This window comes from Notolabrus celidotus, chromosome 15 (assembly GCF_009762535.1).
Source record: "Notolabrus celidotus isolate fNotCel1 chromosome 15, fNotCel1.pri, whole genome shotgun sequence".
In the NCBI taxonomy this organism is placed as follows: Eukaryota; Metazoa; Chordata; class Actinopteri; order Labriformes; family Labridae; genus Notolabrus; species Notolabrus celidotus.
This window is the reverse complement of record NC_048286.1, coordinates 24786270-24805944: the sequence shown is the minus strand read 5'-3', so window position 1 is coordinate 24805944 and position 19675 is coordinate 24786270. Positions and strand designations below refer to the sequence as shown.

General features: G+C 37.6%; 1 protein-coding gene across 1 annotated transcript in view; it reads left to right on the top strand.

Moving 5' to 3' along the window:
• Nucleotides 1-19675, top strand: part of slc1a7a (solute carrier family 1 member 7a) — a gene marked incomplete at its 5' end in the record, with an annotated part of 66686 nt that overhangs the window by 37770 nt on the left and 9241 nt on the right. Inside the window, 5 exons of the mRNA XM_034702191.1 lie at nucleotides 6584-6799; nucleotides 14838-14880; nucleotides 15797-16028; nucleotides 16206-16305; nucleotides 17234-17467. Coding sequence (XP_034558082.1) covers nucleotides 6584-6799; nucleotides 14838-14880; nucleotides 15797-16028; nucleotides 16206-16305; nucleotides 17234-17467 — 825 coding nt within the window. The remainder of the gene's footprint in view (nucleotides 1-6583; nucleotides 6800-14837; nucleotides 14881-15796; nucleotides 16029-16205; nucleotides 16306-17233; nucleotides 17468-19675) is intronic.

Sequence of the window (19675 nt, the reverse complement as noted above, 5' to 3'; positions counted from 1 at the left end):
GGGAGTCAAGTCAGTCATGTCCTTATTTGGGCAAAAACTCGTAATCTTAATATCTTCTGAACCGTCGCGTTAGAAAAAAATTCACCCCCGTACGGTGTGTGCCGATAGAGAAATTAAAGTCCCAAGCCAATTTTTGAACCAGGCTGTAAACATGTTTATTAATGCTGCAAAGATCGTCTTTTTTGAATTGGTGTCTATGTGGTTTCCAGCGTTTCTGCAGCCAGCCTCAAGCGGATTCTCAATGTATTGCAGTTTATAACACTTCTGCATGGGTTTCATAGTTTGAGACCGGAGGTTGCCGCTTGGTATTTACTGAAAAACTACGCAAAGAGCCAGTTGCGAGCACTCTTCCAGTTTTCTTCATGTCATTGGTTCAAAGTTACCAGTGAACAGGCTCTGGTTACAAATTATAACACCTGACGGCGTTTACTAGCATCAGCCAGTCGCATTTCTGTGAGGTGATGCTATTGGATGTGGTGTGTTTTATGCTTCTTAAAATGATTTGCAGGTATCTATTAGGTAGATTTAAGGCTTTGTGATTACACTTGATAACAGTAACTCTGCCAATTCTTCCGTTGTATCGCTGTAATCCACTTTTGCCTCCTTTCCAATTCTTTTGGCAGACGATAAAAGTCTATATTAGCCTTCCCTTACATTTTAGTACACCCGACCGCACAGGAGTAGATAACCATGGATGAAAATGAAGATTACCGATTACAGTGTGGAGTTTGTGGACAAGTGGATTTATTCATATGCTAACATCCAGTATGTAACATTCCTTAACATGTCCCTTTTGCTGTCCAGATGGGGGCGTGACAAAATTGTGACGTCACATGCAAAAGGTCAATATTATGACGCATAATTACCTGTTTGCTTTATTTATTTATTTATTTATTTATTTATATATTTATTTATTCATTAATACAATCTATCTCCACCTCCATTGAAGAACATGTGTCAGTTTTCTATCAAACAACAGGGAGTTATTTTGAGGCGCATTAAGGCTCACTCAAGTAATCCTTTGTGTTGTGGTCTGTGCACAAATATTTGGGACATTGTTTTCAAAAATCAAAAGATTAAAAAGCAATGTGCACTTTAAAATACTGTTGTTCAAATATAGCAAAGGAACATTGTTTCCCTGTGTGAAACTTCCCAATTAAACTGAGCTGAACTAAATGTGACCAATGTGTTCCACGTGAGACTGCAGTGTAGTAAGAAACAAAGATTAATCTGAACTTCTTTTTAACAAGTCAACCTCTAACGGCTTTGTTATCTTTTTTTTTTTTTTTTTTTTTGCATCTTGTTGAATATTTTATTTGTACCAGACTAGTTAACATGTAGACAACAGTTACTAACGTTGGACAATGAGTCGACCCATGTGACTGTGGGGGGAAAGAGATGTTGGCTCTCTGGGTAAGGCAACATTTCAAAAATGATAACAGGAGGTGTGTCAGCATGAGGCTGCACAAAGAGTCTCAGTAGACCCGTCTTAAGGCTTGCCAACTCGAACCAGATTACACTTCAAACAGGGAGAAAATCTTATCACCCCAGCTAAAGAGACGGGGAAAGATCTCCTCATTTCACGCTCTTTCTCTCTTCCTCTCATCCTGCGGCTGCGCTTCCACTTCAACACCTTCCCCTAAATGACATCTGCCTGCTTTCCTCATGTTGAATCAATGCATCTTTACTTTGACATATCAGTGCACTGTGGAATGAATTTCAGAACACAAGGATTATTCAAAGCAGCCCATTTACATGCAAATCACATTTTTCATTGCCAAATTGTTTGTGATTAGAGTTGTTTATCACACTAACCAAGGCTTGATGTGATGTGTAGTGAAGAGTTCAAAGCTCTGAATGGCGATATTCACATTTCATAAGAAGGAGAGAAAGAATGAGCGAGACAAAGAGAATCAAATTTAAGGAATAATTTCTTCGGGTTTGATGACGCTTTCTTTGTTCTGGGTGCCACAGATTCCTCATTGAAGACAGCAGAGCGCATGTTGCATAGAAAAGATGTCTCTATATGAAAAACGGCTTTTGCTAAGTGGTTCTATTATATCAAACCTGAGTGATCTGTCTCTCATTTGAAGCCTTGATTAAAGGTTGCTTTGCACAACATCCAGCGTTAAATCAGTATGAATGTGAGCTGCAGCCTTTCAAAACATTTACTGTAAAGTTTTACTAACTTAAATTATATTCTGTTTTACTTCATGAATCTTTGTGTTTTTTTACCCATGGTACCTTCGAGACACCATTAAGGGATTTTTTTCAAACACTTACTTTAGCGAGAGCTGAAAAGATGCACAGAATCTGTAATTTTTGAGTCATTAACCTGTAGCCTCGTCTTTAATGACAACCCTCTTATTTCTTTGATTGTTGAATGCTTTTAGAGCAAATGAATACTCATGAGCAGAGATGGCAAAATTCTATATTCTTAGCTAAAGTGTAAGTACAGAGAAATGCATAAAAAGGCCGGTAAAGCACTGATCTAACGTCTAGTCAAAGTGATAAATTGCAGGCTTTAAAAAGTAGCCATATAAAAGGTAAAAGCAGCTGTGTGGTGGACATCCGAACATTACCCAATGTTTCTATGTGAAGCTGATTGAACATTGGGAAGAGTATAAAACTTCAACTAGTTTTACTTCAATTCAGTCAGACAACTCACATTTACTTAAGATAAAGTTTATTGCAGCATACAGTATTTTGTTTGGCGTATGGGCTCCGAACCTTATTAGTCCTTGTAGATTATTTAAATGCAGACATTTAGGAGTAATGAGATAGGACTAACCCCCCCTTGGAGCCCGCAGGTAGATGCCAGGGAGGAGGCTGGTACGAAGTTTGCACACAGCACTGAGCAGGACAGCAGGAGCATTTGCAAAGCAGAGGCAGAGACAGGGACACTTGAAGCTTAAATAGACCGCCAAATGAGAGGATGTTGAGATCAGCTGATAGGGAGGATGATGAAGTGTCAGTATGAATGAGCGCAGCTCCAGTTGTCTGCCTGAACTAGCTTGCAGGCGGCGCTCCATTTAAAGACACTGTGATGACCTTTGAGTGAAATCAGTTGTGTTTTTCTGGATTGAAGACTGCATTTCCCATAAGCACCATCACCCACTATCCTAAAGATGTGGCTCTTTCTGAAGTGTGCTTCTGATGTGGAGGCATAACTGTTTTTAGTTAAAGAAAACTTAAAGAAAATGATTGACTGTAATGTAAAACATCACTTTATTCACTCTGAATATTACTCTTGGCTTAAAAGGGTGACCGGATGTACCAGGTTCAATGATCCACATCACCGCACTGGTTCCCCAATAATTGTTGGGATATTATAAACATGCAGTCATTACAGCTCTTTTGTCCTCATTAGGCAGGAAATCCTGTTCACAGCCTTGCTTTGGTTCGGAAGGTTGCACACAAGAAATGCATCAATTGACTACATGAAAGAGAGAGAGCTATATTTAAAAAGACAGCAGCAAAATGATAGGTCAACAATGAGGATGTGGTGCAGTGGTATTTGATAGATATGACAAGGGGTGACAGTTTTTCTAGAGCTTCAATGAGCTGACTTAAGAAATGCAACTTGTGGCATTCAAAATATCTTCACTCCACATTCTGATGGTGTCAAAGTGGTCTCATTCAAAGATCAGATATGCTCCAGGTATGACAATTTATAGTGCTGTTGTCAGACAACAGACAGTACAGATTTCATCATATATAACTCCTGCTTTGAAATATCCAGGCACACAAAAAAAACATATTTGGATTCTGTAGTATTGTAAATCATCTATCACATCACAGCCCTGGTTTCCCAATAATTGTTGGGATTTTATAAACATGCACTCATTACAGCTCTTTTGTCCTCATTAGGCAGCGACGCAATGGCAAAAACAGGAAATCGTGTTCACAGCCATTTTGCTCTTTTTTAATAGCAAAGCTTGCTAACTTACTTCTCAATGCCAAACCAACAGAGTTCTAAACTTTTGTCATCAACAATCAGACCTAAACACAGGCACTCTGGGTAGAAGATAAGACAACTAATCTCATAAAGATAACTGTCTTGTTGTTGCTCATTAACTTATCACTGCTATGTTTGCTGTAGCTCTGTTGTGTAAATCCAACATCACAATTGAGGCATAGCTGTTACACTAATTAATAGCACACTGTACTTATCTAGGGAAAATAATCATAGCAGCTGCAGCCTCCCTCTTGTAACGCTGCTTAATTACAGTGAATTGAGGAGTGGTGACACATCTTCACAGTCTGTGAATTAACACATCTGCTAACATGTTTTCATCATTTAACATCTTTCATGGTAACATCTATGTTTAGAAGGTGGAGTATAAGATTGCTAAGTAAGTGATAATGTATGGTTCGCAGGTGTGTATGGGAAATAGAACCCCGGCCCGGTGAGACAATACCCCTGTTTTGTTAAAAATGGACTCTACAGGTTTTAACTCACCTTACAGTCCACGGTATCAACAAGAACTCTTTTCCGTGGATTTGATTTGACATGACATGTGATCAGTTTGCCTCTGGCATTCTTCATGTGAGTGAAGTTAATAACTGTCGTCAAGGGGTTGTCAACAAGTTTTGACAAAACAAAATCAAGCATTTTACACAGCTGGAATATCAGTGAGAGAGCCGGGTAATAACTACAGAATAATGTAAATTGAGCCTGTGGTTATGCAAATTAGAATCCTGCCTCCATGGAAACAGTATTCTTATCAGTCTATTTGCAGGTCAGGTCAACATTTAATTTAACATTTTCATTCATTATAGTCATTACATTAACCTGCTTTACTGTTATAAATCATATTAAACTTGTCATTTTCATCCAAGGTAGAGTCTAATCATTTGTGTCTTTCTGTTGGCATTCTCAACGGATATAGAAAACAGCAGCACCTGTATCAGCTCTTGTTCCACTTAACTTTTCTGTCAGCATATTCTTCCGACTCATCCAGTCAACCAATGCCATGTTGTGGTTTGAGCTTGATTCACACAGCTCCTGGTGGTGATTTAACATCCTTGACTGTTTCTGCTCTGCTTCCCTCCTCTATTCTTCTTTCCACTGCTGTTGGCTGGTCAGCCATGAATCAAAAGTTTTGTGTTCCACAAATTAAAGGTTTTATTAAAAAAAAATCATCCATGTTGTTTCCCCACAATGTTTTTCAATTTAGAACAATAAGGGAAATTCACATTTTTGCATCAGCGCCAACAGGCAGAGTTGAAATGTGCCAGAACCCTTTTCTGCAAATTTATTTGATATGATGTTACAATGTTAGAATTAACTTGTCATCACCACAATAATTACCAAAGTACCAAGTGCTGGGTCACTCCAGAGCTGAACACAGATTCCCAGAGTAGAGCAGGATAGTGCAAGTCAATTGTAGCTGGTAGACACGATCTGCCACTGGGGACAACAGTGGAGAATAGTCTAGCTAAGTATGATGATGCATATGATATATGCTATCTAAAATGATTTGCCGTCATTGTAGGGTTTTGACCAATCCAAATTAAGTATGAAACACAGCTCAATAAGTTAAAGAGATAGGTAATAAAAAAGAAATCCTTTATACTGTTGTATGGAAGTTGGACTGTGTACTCCTGTATGGTTCACAGTTATAGCAGAATCATGCTGACACACACTGTGAGATTTTAGTGAGATTTTATTGTTCTTATAATGAATACAGAGGAATTGGGTTTAGCAGACCAGACTTAGTAGAAATTGAATAAATAATTCATACGAATGTTTAAATTAGTGTCTAGTCACCTGATCATGAAAATCATTTTGTTTTTGGTAACTTAGAATGAGCCTTTCTACAGAGGACAACATCTTGTCTCTGCAGTAGCAGACAAATTACCAACTGTGATAAGCATTTTGTATTCAATAAGTGGTTACAGAAAATGCACCACTTTGAAGAAGAAGAGGAAGAAGAAGAAGAAAGTGGATGTTATTGTGTAAAAATAATTTGTATTGATAGATGTCTTTGGTGGTAAGACCTTAAAGGCTTGTACTTATCATGCATCGCAGGAGCTTCTTGTCCTCAAAGGCCACGTGGCTTCTGGAACATTTCCAACAGGACGGGCAAGCAGGGGAGCGTTTCAGTTTAGAATCTGACCGCCCCACACTGCCAAATGTGACCATTTCTACACACTGTACCTTTAACAGAAACAACCAAAAAACTTTGTTTTTGATGAAGTAATAAGCCTGTTTTGAACACCTATGAGGAAAACTGAAAATAATTGTTTTTTTAAGATGCAAGAGAGAAACTGGTGAGAAATTTGACACCGGTAATATACAGATACCTAAAAACTCTCCTTAAGTACGAAAACAAAGTATTTGTATTTCATTACTTTCAAAGTCTGCCAGTGAGTCAGAACATCTGTAAAAAAATATGAACAAAAACATGTTCCTCTGCCTCTTCCGGAACATTAAAATAGATTTTTCAAAGTGTCCACTTTTGAAAATGGAGGCAGAATAAAGGCAGTTCTTTAGTCCTTTTCTAATTTTTTTAATAATAACCCTCATCTTCTTTTTTATTTTTCTCTCTGCTCTCTTCTCTTCCTCTCTGTACTTTAGTTTGATGTCAGGTCTAGCTGCCTTGGATGCCAAGTGCTCCAGCCGTCTGGGCATCATGACCATCTCCTACTACCTCTGGACCACCTTTGTTGCGGTGGTAGTGGGCATCGTCATGGTTTACATCATCCACCCAGGTGGAGCTGCACAGAAGGAGGACTCAGACGAAAGCAAGAAGCCGATGACGAGCTCTGCTGACGCTCTGCTGGATCTTATCCGGTAAGACATTGCCACGAATCTCTCTTGTACCAGCAGGGGGAAAAATGTCTGTTTCAGACGAAAGGTGCATGACAAACACCTTCCAATCAATCAATCAATCAGAGGCACATGAAATCAAGTATCATTTGGAGGGTCTGTAGAAGTTTAAGATGGTGTGGAAGGACTGCTAAACATAAAAGAGCAATAATCAAAGAAATGTAATAATCAAATAAAATGTCTTTAAAAACGTACTAGGGAAAAGAAACGCTGCCGTACCCCCTGACTCTTTTACTTTGTCTTAAAGAACATGAGGACTCATAGTTTGGTGGTGAGGCTTCAAGCAGAACTGCAGGTCCGTCATGTTAAAACATGAAGTCAGTATTATTATCTAGAATTTGCTCATTGATAAAAATGTGTAGTTTCAAAGATATATAACATTTAAAGTGTAATATTTAAGCTCTTTGGGAAAGTTTTCTTTGTATGTATGGGAACGGTTATGACATCACATCAATTTGTACCTGTGGATATTTTTGTGTTGTGTTGCCATCTGTTTGTAATAATGATAGGGATGAATGAATCAATGGATAGATTAGGGTCTGAGTCCTATACTTCTATTAAAAGTGTAACCAAAATGTTGGTGACTTCAGGACCTAGCGGACATCTATCTGTGACGGGCCGGTCAGCAGGTGCAGGCTTGTAGTGGTGAGCGTTAGATGTAACAAGCACATGCTCAATATCGTGTGCCAAATTAAGGGACAGCAGACGCCTGCTGTATCTATTAAGGTGAAGCCCGTCTGCCCCGAACAGATGCCTCCTGTTCCAGAAAACATTAAAGTTGTCTTTAAAGCCCACGCTGCAGGAGTCACAGACAGAGGAGAGCCAAGTGTCAAGGCTGAGCAGTCGACTGAACTACCCTTTACCTCGGCCACAGGTGGCGTCTGGGCCAGAAATATAAACTTCAATTTGGAACTGTTTCTCAATGCTGAACAGTGGAAGAAGTCCAATTGCCAAACTATAGCACATATCTTCTTTTTTTTTTTTTTAAAGCTTTGAAGTGATAAAAGAAAATCTTTATAAAGATGTGTGAAGATCTTCAAAGGTTTCATTGGATGACCAATAAACAGAGATGAAAAGAAAGCGAGAGGCGTAAATTAATGAGGGATGTTGAAACACACAGGAAGCTGAGAGAAAAAGACCAAATTGAAGAAAACAGACACAAAGCAACCACAAACTGCAACACAGTATAGGCTTTGGCACTGTTACAGGACTGCTTGAGTGTTTAACACCAATGTGACATACAGCAAGGTAATCCACTTGTGGAAGAACAAGTACAAAGCAGATTACACAAACAGAAAAGAAACAAGACAAAAGAAACAAACAATACACGCAATTATACCCAAACAACAAAACCCATAAGCCTTATATCATACGCCTCACTTTCCATACTTCATCCCCAGATGCCTAACTGGGACCAGTAGCATGAGATAAGTTTGTGTTGATTTGACCCCTAAGGAGGCTGATAAGAATATCATTTCTATGGAAGCACCAGCAACAGTTCAAATGAAGAGACAAGCTTCTAGCTGTAGTAATTTATCATTTTTCAATAAAATCATCTTTAGATCCATGATTAGTGCCAACTTGTTCATATATTTAGTTAGTATATGAGTAAATAAGCAGGTTAATGTATCGTTAGCTGTTGGTTATGCCAAATAAAATCCCAACAGAGTGAAGCAAGACCTGACGAGGGGATTACATTAGTTATTTTAATTATAATTAATTTATGCTCGCCATCATTTTGCACAATATGATGGGGAGCTAGTTAATGATATGTTAGCTGGCCGACAGTAATGTTGGCTAGCTAACTGAGTTAAAAATTGGGTTGATTTACGTTACATGTTGGGACAAAGATGTCTCCCAAATATGTTGTGTTACCTTTAAATGAAATCCACAGTCCCTCCGGATTTTCACTACCCTCTCTTTGCATATTGATTTTATATAGGGTTGAAAAGGGTGGAAAATCTCCGGTAAATTTCCGGAAAGTTTCCGGTAAATTTCAATGGGAAGTTAAGCTGGGGAATTTTGGAAATATTCCAAATTGGAAATTATGGGAATTTATGGGAATTAACTGGTAATTTAATGGAAAGGTATAATTTCCAAGCATAAATCCATCCAAAATGATACAATTAAAACAGATTTATTTGTAAGTTGAAGTTTAACAAGTGTTAAATATCTTATTTAACAATCAATTTTTTCATTGAAGTCCAAAATATAAATGTTGAGTTAAATATTACTCATCCCCCCAACCCAACCCATTCAAAAATTAACAAAAATACAATCCCAACAAAGTCCCATTCAAAATGTTAAATGAAAAGAGTCCCTCTCCCTCCAAAAAAGTCCCATTCAACATGCAAATAAAAAGTGCATGTAGGGGCAAGGTCTCAATAGCCTTCAGTAAGCAGTGTGCTATGTGCATGTGATTGAGGAATAGCATAGATATTCAACTGTACTTGCATGAAATCTGGTTGTTTTAGTCAGGATTATGCTAAAATATATTTTCCCCAACTGTATTTAAGTTCCCTATTAAGAGCCAACCTTCAATTTAGTAAATTCCTGGTTTATTCCCATGGAAAGTTTCCAACTTTGAAAATTCCCAGAATTTTGCAACCCTAATTTTATATTATAGTGGCATTTGAGTTTCCATGATGTAATCAGTGTCAGAGGAAAATGGCCAGTGTGAGAATATTGATTCATTTTGTGGTGTCTGTGGAGTGACCACGCATCTGAGAGATTGGAAGATGGGCTGTAAAATGGAATAAAAAAGAAAATGTGAACCTCTCCCAAATAATCTGTGTCACTTTTCAGATTTATCTCATATTTTTACCCTTTCTTAATGAAAACTTGGAGAGTTTACTCTTTGCAGGGTTCTAAAAATTATTTAAATGACCTGAGCATTTATCTGAATGATCACACACCTTAAAGAATTGGGCTCAGTGTTCTTTATGGCCTGTGAGCCTCTGATAAATTAGGAAGATTGGTACGATTTCTGCAACGTGTTAGCATTTCCAATAAATTCATGAAACTGTTTTACATAAAAAACCTAGAAACACTATGGTGGACTTATTTCACAGCATATCGAACTGAAATGCTGGTGCTGTGAGTTTAAATGACAACTTATGTCTGTATATGTGAGAGGGAGGAAGGAGTAAACCTGGTATTAGGATGTTGCATAAGCTTCCTACACAACACCTTCGATTGGATCTATTTTAAAACATGGGATAGGCTCATTTGTCTCTCTGCGTGCTGTTTCATGAGCTCTGAAGTGGCAGAATTGCTACTTGAGGTCAACACACAAAGCCTGGAGTCTTGTGTGCCAATGGGTTAGTGACCTAAGCTAATTAGCGCTGCTGAAGGATGGAGTGTTTGAGGTGAACCCGGGTCAGCCCTGCAGCGTGAGACATGACTGTGGGGCCTGAGAGCCACTGTGTCAGTGTGACAGTCGGTCAGTGGGCTAAAGTCCTGCGACACAGGGAGCGGCTAAGCTAAGAACTGCACTGCCAGGATATTTAAGTTCATAGTGATACTCTATGTTAAATATGGGGAAAAAAACATCATATTTATTTGTTTACACGTGAAAAAAAAATGATTGCGTAGCCATTTAAACCTTTTATTTATTCCTATGCTGACAGACAAATCATTTCTTATATATTTGGAATTTCTGTTAACAAAATCCAATCATACAAAAGATAAACTGTATTTGAGAGAGTCACTTTCAATCAGAAGGTTAAAAAAGGAACAAACTGTCCTAGCCTCTGATATTCAACCATGCTCTGATGATCATGTGGCCGAGGTGAAGCCCTGTCCTACACAGGATCTCGGTGCATGTGTGCATGTGTGTGTTTGTGTGTGTTTGAATGTGTGTGAGTGTGTTTCACAGAGCACAGCTGTGCTTTGGATTTATCTCGCAAAGCTTCTTTACAGCCTTCATCTATCATGCAGGCATACTATATCTGTACACTAACAAATGTGCCCTACTGTCTGCAGCCCCATTTGTGTCTTTGTGTTTCTGTGTATGTGTATGTGTGTGTATAATGTGCACAGTATGTATGAATATGTGCATACTTGGATTTATGGGGTTGGAGTGTTTTCATTAGCCTGCTTTTCTCAGTCTTAGACACACGATTGACTGCTAGAGTGCTCAAATCCGTGCAGAATATTGTCCATGTATGTTTTTACCATATGTCATTTAAATGACTATGTCGAACACAATATGCTTTTTAATCACCCTGCAGCAGAAGTGTGCTGTTTGAATTTTGATGGTGATTACAGCTTAGTGTTGATGTGGGATTTACAGCCTGTGATGGAATGCTGATTCAGTTCTGATTAACAGACACTCTCCTCTCTGTAGGAAGAGCGCTACATCATGCATCTATATTGCCTCGCAATCTAAAACTGCAACAAAGGTGGTTCATGGGTTGCCAGGATTTGATCCCATTATAGAAACTGTAATACAGTTTCCTACAGTCAAAGATTTTCATATGTAAGGTTAAAAGAAAAGGCTTTTTAAATTTTGAATGACTGAAGTAAAGGCTGATTTATACTTCTGCATCACCCTACGCAGCAGTGGGGACGCAGACATGAGCACCACATACTTGTGCGTCAATGTGTCCTTGTCGCGCAGCAATTCTCCTCTCAAAAGCTTAAGGGTAGTGTGGTCTCTCTGACAGCCGGTGGCCTGCTTCCGGCCCCCCCTACTATCTCTGTTTACTTTTCCACAGCGATTCAGAGCGTGTTCTGTTAGTCTACAGCTGATACATGTTACTGTTTATCATCAGTGGCGGTTCTGGGGAGGGGCCAACAGGGGCCAGTGCCCCTGTAAAACTAAACCTGGACCCCCCCCATGGCCCCCCCCCATCAAAATAATATTATACAATAAAAAAGCTTCGGTTATCGCGCTGATGTTACAGGCGGAACACATGCGTGTGGCACTTGGCTCCAGTCCCTTAGAGCGCTAAGGGACTCATGTTGAGTGTATGAGTGTAAACAGCCAAACAGCTGCTGTCAGTCTGCATTTTGATCTAATACACAGTAGTATATATGTCTAGTATATAGGGATGCACTGATGTTTTGCCAGTGTGTTCTCAGCCGGTCCTCGCCCTTCTCAGTCTCTTTTGTCAAGGTTTAATGTGTCCCTCTGACAACACCCTTGGACCCAGACAATAAATAATTGTAAAGGTCATGTAAAAAGTGCACTTCTTTTCCAAGAAACTCCTATTCTTTTCTTGAAGAGTAGAAGCTCTTTAAAACCCTCTCCTCAGGCAGTTGTGCTTCTTTTTCATGCAGCATGAAGGACACAACATGAGTCACATACACCTATGAGCAGTTGTGGTAGTATGAGAAAAAAAAGTTCAATTCTAATGTATCCATTTGTGCTTTTGTCCTTCCTCCTCAATGTCTCGGTCAAGGCAAGATGGTTAATTGGGTGTGTAATGTTAAATTGCTGTAAGGACAGTAATGACTGGTATGTGCACACACAGAAGTATCTGACACATTCAAAAAACAGGACCACATTCGGCTTTAGGTAACACAATCTCTGAAAACATTTCACTGTTATTTTCATTTGTTTACTGTGATGTACAGATTTAAAAATATAGATGTTAAAAGTATTAATAAGCTTCAGAAAAAAATGAGGACACCTCTCCACATTTTTCACACAGGCATACCTCATTCTCTTCATTCTCTCAAATTGAAACATCAATCAATCAATCAATCAATCAATCAATCAATCAATCAGACTTTATTATAAAGCGCTTTTCATACAATGATATTGTAACACAAAGCGCTGTACAAAAAAAATTATAATACACCCCCACCCTTCTTAATCCTAACCCTGCCCGACCCAAAAACCCACCCACAATCCTAAGACTAAGAACACAATATATGCAACAATAATAATAAAACAATGAAAATAAAATAAATAAAGACAAATAGGAAAAAAGTTGCTGAATGAACTGAGGATGATATCTTAATGAGGAAACACTGGAGGTAAAATAAGATGTTAAAACTCAACACAGGGAATTAAAATCACCAAAATAAAATACATTTCTAAGATAATACAACACTAAAATATTACACCATTAAATTAAATAAGATGCTATACTTAAAAATACTAAATGAATAAAATACATTTCTAAGATAATAAAACACTAAAATATTAAACCATAAAAGGAAAATAAGATGCTATACTTAAAAAAACAAAGAAAATAGAATAAAAAGAGACTAAAATTTGAACTAGATGATAAATAAATATATAAATAAATAAACTGTTATAAGAATAAAACTCAGTACTGTGTTGCTTCAACATAAATTTACAATCGTGAACTTTTCTCTTTGCATGATTCAAAGTCAGAGAAAATCTGTTTATTATCTGCAAATCAAAGACCTAAATGATGACGCTTTCTTCTTTACTTGCAAGTGGGTAAATTGGAGGAAATGCTTTCCTGAGCTATATAACTATATACAGAATAGAAAAACAACAAACCTATACAGAGATGTGGCAGATAGGTATTGTACTATATACAAAGTGTGAAAATACATCATATATTTAAAGGGAACATATCAGCAGGGAAATCAGTGATAAAATATGGGTACAGTGGCAGTGTGAGTGACTTGGATGTTGACTAAATTATACTGACACTCTGTGATTGACAGTACAGTCTGTTTATTTTCACCTGTCCCTCTCATTTTCCCCTCACCCTTCTCCACTTTTATATTCATGTTTCAACGCCTTCCTGCTCCTTCTCTGTCTCACAGTGTCTCCTCTTCTGTGTTATTTTTGGCAGATAGAGTACACCTTTGCCCTGCTGAGATAAGAGTGCGCTTTTAAGGCACTCATTGAAGTGCATCACCTTCCTGCTTTCTGTGCGGCTTTTAATGTTGAAAAGAAAAATTGGGTTATAAGGTCTCCATTAGTAACGATCAATGCAGAAACACATGTTTATTGACATTCAAAATGTGAGGGTCACTCACTCCCTGTGTTAAATACAGGTACAAGCTGACATTGATTTCTGCATCAGAATAAGAAGAAGAAGAAGAAGAAGAAGAAGAAGAAGAAGAAGAAGAAGAAGAAGAAGAAGAAGAAGAAGAAGAAGAAGAAGAAGAAGAAGACTTTTATTTGTAGGGCACTTTCAAAAAACAGGTTACAAAGTGCTTTATATGGGCAGCACAATAAAGCAAGCAGGTCATAACATCACACATGATACATATTTTAAAAGACATAACATTCCTTTAACATAACTCTAAAGAAATACAATTCTTTTAAAATATTTGTAAAAAAAAAAAACATATTAAATAATTAGATTAATAATATAACCTAAAGTTCAGGTAAAATCAGGAAAGGCTCTGCGATAGAAGTTTGTTTTAAGAAGGGATTTAAAAGAGATTACTGAGTCAGCAGACCTGATCTCCTCAGGCAGATCGTTCCAGTTTTGGACCCCTCACTGTATATGCTCTACCCCTTTTGTTTTCATTTTGGTATTTTGAATGCTCAGTAAACCTCTGCCCAAGGATCTCAATGTACACGCCAGCTCGTACTGAATTAACATGTCCGCGATGGAGCAAAGAGAAAATCCATGGAGAGCTTTAAAAGTAATCAGTGAAATCAATTCTAAAACATACAGGGAGCCTAGTGTAAGAGGTGGAAACAGGAGAAATATGGCCAGGCTTTTTGATTCTGGTTAAAATGTTGACTTAATGCCTGTGTGAAAAGACGGTGTGTGAAGTTGATGAAAGAGGAATACAGATTTGTAAAGAACAGAAGAGATTCACATCCTGAAAGTGTAATATTTGTCTTGCAGGGAGTTGTGTGAGCATTTCTGTCATTTGGTTTCATTATGATAGAAAACTTTCTTTACTTCCAATCTCAAGAGTTTCAGCTTTACTTTTGGTGTGTAGAGAAATGTCTTGAATCTAGAGCCGTGTTAGAGCCAAAGATGTGTTGATTTATTGCTTCAGCCTTTTTCTAGTTACAGACTCTAACATTTCTCTGTATTATCTTCCCCAGCAACATGTTTCCAGCCAACCTGGTGCAGGCCACTTTTCAACAGGTAAGGAAAATATTCACAACAAAATCAAACAGCATCAGCCTGCCAATAACAAAACACAAGTGTCAACATAAGTGTCACCAAGTTCATATTTGGTATCCACACAAGCCCAAAGTTGCCATTTCCCTTTGTTTCCAGTCATTGTGTTGAGCTAAGTTTATTGACATCTAATTGTCTCCTATAGACTTATGGTAGAAACCCTCTCATCTCAGGGAGGAAACAATGATGTGTTTCTGTTTAACTGTCAGAATTCTCCTAATAAGCTCTCTTCAGACAGCGACATGTCTTGTTTTTTCTCTGGATGTACACGTCCTTTTTAGATGATTACTATACTTATATGTTGGTTAGCAGAAGTGGGGCAAAGGATCCATGCACCGTTGACCTGTGATCCCCATAGACCACATTCCATGGTTTTGATATAATTTGATTCGCAGATCATCATGGTGCATAGTTAAGAGTATTAGCTGGTGGTTTCATGTGGCAACCATCAGTAGCTTAGATTACAGGAGACTTGTTATTTGCTGAAGGAGATGTGTTACAAATACTGTTATTGAAATGATGCAGCTTCTTACAAGCTGCTGTAGATTTTTTATGGACTTTCTAAATTAAAAGGGATTCATGTTTATTTGACTGCTTGGATGCTATTCATGATTGGGATGCATGGACAGTTACAGTCATGACTGTTAGGAGTAGAAAAGTTATATCAAAGTTACTTGTTTTGGCCAATCTGTGACACAAATCTGTGATCTGATCTGAGATTTGTGATCCGTCGCACCCCTGGGCAGTAAGATACTGAATGTGGAAGCTGTACTGTTCATGTCATATCAGTGATCACGTGTGTGTCATTGTACTGCTTTTCTACTTCTGTGCCATGTTTACTCTGCTGACGGTGGGGTCTGTGATCTGTTTTGCTTTCAAGTATCGAACCCAGAGAGTCCCCGAGCTCATCCCCAAACCCACAGTGGCTCAGCTCCTTGATGAGACCACCACGCGGAGGATTTACATCTACGGCATCCAGGATGACAATGGCACTGACGTCCAGAACTTCTCCCTGGATCTCACACCGCCACCTGACGTCATCATGAAAACATCACCTGGTACCAGCGAGGGCATGAACGTGCTAGGGATTGTGATTTTTTCTGCTACTATGGGTGAGTGGTTGACATGATGAACAACTTTGTAGTGTAACAAGCATACTGCTGTTTGTAAATGTCTGTAAATGCACAATTAAAAGGCAAACTCACATATCTGCGAACCAGTTATTTTTAATTATTAAAGCATGAATTTATTTGTGTATAAAACATATGTTGTTGTTTTCTTACATCCAGGAATAATGTTGGGAAGAATGGGTCCCAATGGAAGTGCTTTGGTCAACTTCTGCCAAAGTGTGAATGAGGCAGTCCTGAAGATTGTCGCCATCGTTATCTGGTAAGAGTTTTATCCTGACTTAAGTGCCTCAAAAACTGTAATGGCGTTAAGTAAAGACATTCATGGTCCCAAGAGGAATAATTCCACTGTATAAAATGTAATGAGTGGTTCCCTGATTGTTCTAGGTGGCACGATGATACCAACATTTCAAGTTTTTATTGAAACATCTGCACAGCCATTGACTTTATTGCCATTCTTTTTGTTCAGTAATTCATGGTCCAGAGAAGATGAACCCTTGGAATTTTTGCAATCCATAATCCAGAATGATCCATGATGGTATACATAACAGTTTGGTGCCACCACTGAGTCAAACAATGTATTTAATCCAGTAAAATAGCCTCACATATTTCTGATGGTTTGGCCACACTTCTTGTCGTATTCATGGTTTTTAGATGTTGTGCCTGAGTGACTTTGGTTATCATTTCACTCACTTTTGTGACCCCTTGACTGTAGATATAATTTCATCAGTTCCTTTTGATTTCATAAATCTGACCAATTACTTGTATCAAAGACATTCTCAACAGTTAAAGTGATACATACTGTATTAAAACAAATGTAGCACACTAAGGTTAAGTGGTGAGAAAGGATAACATTATATCCACTAATTACCTGATTCTTGCTTGTATTGTCACTACGAGCATATTAGCCTTTTGGGAACTCTTAGCATCGCCTTCCTTACAAGTCTTCTTGAGCAGAAAATGCACTATAACAGAAAAATCTTTGCAGCATGATAATGATATGATAAAATACAACCATTTGAATACTATACAAAACATACTTTGTGATGGAAAACCCTGACTATTGCTATTTGATTAATTTTGGTGAATTAACGATCGCTAACGCATCACTGGGGCCGTTTAAGTGGTATTTTGGAAACTGATGTTGATTTCAGAGCAGCTGTAAAGTACCATTAATCTTTCAATTACAGGTATTTCCCCTTTGGGATCGTGTTCCTGGTTGCTGGAAAGATCCTAGAGATGGACGACCCTTCAGCTATGGGGAAGAAGCTTGGTTTTTACGCCATTACAGTAGTGATGGGTTTGATACTACACGGTTTATTCATCCTCCCGGCCATGTACTTCTTCATCACAAAAAAGAGCCCCATTGTTTACATCAGAGGTATCCTACAGGCTCTGCTCATCTCTTTGGCCACCTCATCCAGGTAAAAAAAAAAACACAAGTTCTTACTATGCACTATAAAACACTCAACAGGATTTTATGTTTAAAATGTGGATCTGTTTTGGAGATTATACATCTTTAACTTGCCTCGATAACTCTCCTGTATAGGATACAAATTATTATTATTTGAGTTAATCTAAGATGCCCATTCATTCTCACAAAGAACGAAGTAGTGCAATCTTTTCAGAAAACGTAGTGTCTGTCATGATGTTTACTAATAATAATGGAGTTCACCTTGAATAGAATGTATGATACCCAGCATTCTCTGTGACACTCCTAACCTTACTCCCCCTCTTTAAGTGGTGAAGGCTACATGGTTGCTCAAGCCTGCTAGTGATGTAAACAGTGACTAGTGAGTGTTTACTCCATGATAGCAATCAGGAAGATAAAACTCAGTTTAGTAAATTCTCCTCATACTGTTTTTGCTCAGTGAACCAGGAAAGGTGGAAGTGAATTTATTTTTATTATTGTTTTAGTGTGTTATGAAACATGGATGTATCAGTGATGTCACCAATAGGTTTCCAAAGTGAAGTTTTGAAGCCAATTGATGGCGGTTGCCATATTGGAGATTCTGACTCAAACACATTTTCAGTCAACTTAGAAAGAGGTGGAGTTGAGGCGGGCCTTTTGCCTCCTGGCTAAAAGGTGTAATGTGTTTGCCTGTTAGTCAAGTCCGCTGCGCCCTAATTAAGCCTAATAGTGCAAACTTGTACCTTTAATATTGTTTTTACCTGGCAGTGAACATGTTTATTTCTGCAGTTAAACTGAGCCTTTATTCATGGGTGTTAGTGTAAATTTATCACCTTTACACTCAGCCTCAAGTGGAACTGCATTTTATAGCACTTCTGAAGTAGCTTCATATTTCAACAACCGACGATGCTGAAAGGTTCAAAAATAAACAAACTAAAATGTGTCATTCAAGTCTTATCTAACCAGCATTTATCACACAATGAAGAACAGAAAAAATTACATCTATCATTATTACATCAAAAATGTGTTTCTTTTACGACTGGATTTTTTTAGGTTTTTGAATATTTGAGTTCAAACTCTTGTATATGATCAACCTGAGTTGTAATATTTTTCTTTCAAATCCTTGTGATTTGCTTAGGTGTTATATAATGTAGTCTCACAGTACGCCTTTAAAGCCTCCTCCTCCAGCTCCACAGTTATCAATCAATCAACAATCAAGCTTTACTTATATAGCACCTTTTATACAAGTCAAATGCAACCCAAAGTGCTTTACAGCAATTGAAAAACAAGAAAGAAGCAGAAATAAAATAATGGCAAGACATATTAACAAAAAACTAAAAATGGATTTTAAAATAGAGACTAATGCACACCAACAACAATAAAATATGTGTAATTAAAATAAGTTAAAGAGTCAAATTAATATTAAGAATACAAATAGTTAAAATAAATACATTTAAAAGGGGGTAAGGATAACAGTTGAAAATAAAATTAAGGCTAAAAATGTCAATAAAACTGAGTAGACAAATTGAAATAAACAAATGAATGAATAAATAAATACATTAAAATAAGATAAACAGTTAAAATTAGTAAAATAATAAAGCAAAATTTAAATCAATATTACAGTGAAAGGTTAGTAATAAAATTGTTAAACTACATAAAAGCCAGACTGAATAAATACGTTTTTCCTTTATGTTTAAAAGTCCCAATATCTCTATTAGTTCCTCTCAGATCCTCCGGCAGGCTGTTCCATAGTTTAGGAGCGTAGTGACTGAAAGCGTCACCAAATGTTTTTGTTCTCCTCTGAGGAACAACTAAAAGAGAGGCCTCCCTGGTTTATACAGTTATTCAAACCTTACATTTGCTTTTCTATACATGTCAGTGTTAATCAGTATACAGGTAAAAAAAAAACTTGGTTCCTTGATTGGACAAAAACAATATTACCAAATGACTCAAAGAAAGACATACAGACAGAAAGGGTTAGGTTTTTAAAAGTAACACTAAAAGTAAAGGTAAAAAGATATAGATTATTATGCATTCATAAATCCCCTCCAATTAAAAGAAGGATAAGTATTTTCACACATTAACATTTATAGAAAGTTTTAAAAGTCCCATAGTGTACTTTTAGTTGTTAGTCTTTTGTTAACTTTCTTTATAAAAATCATTCCAGTAAATTGCAGCTTAGAATATTGTGTAGGATGGTTGTCTTGCAATTCGTACAGTA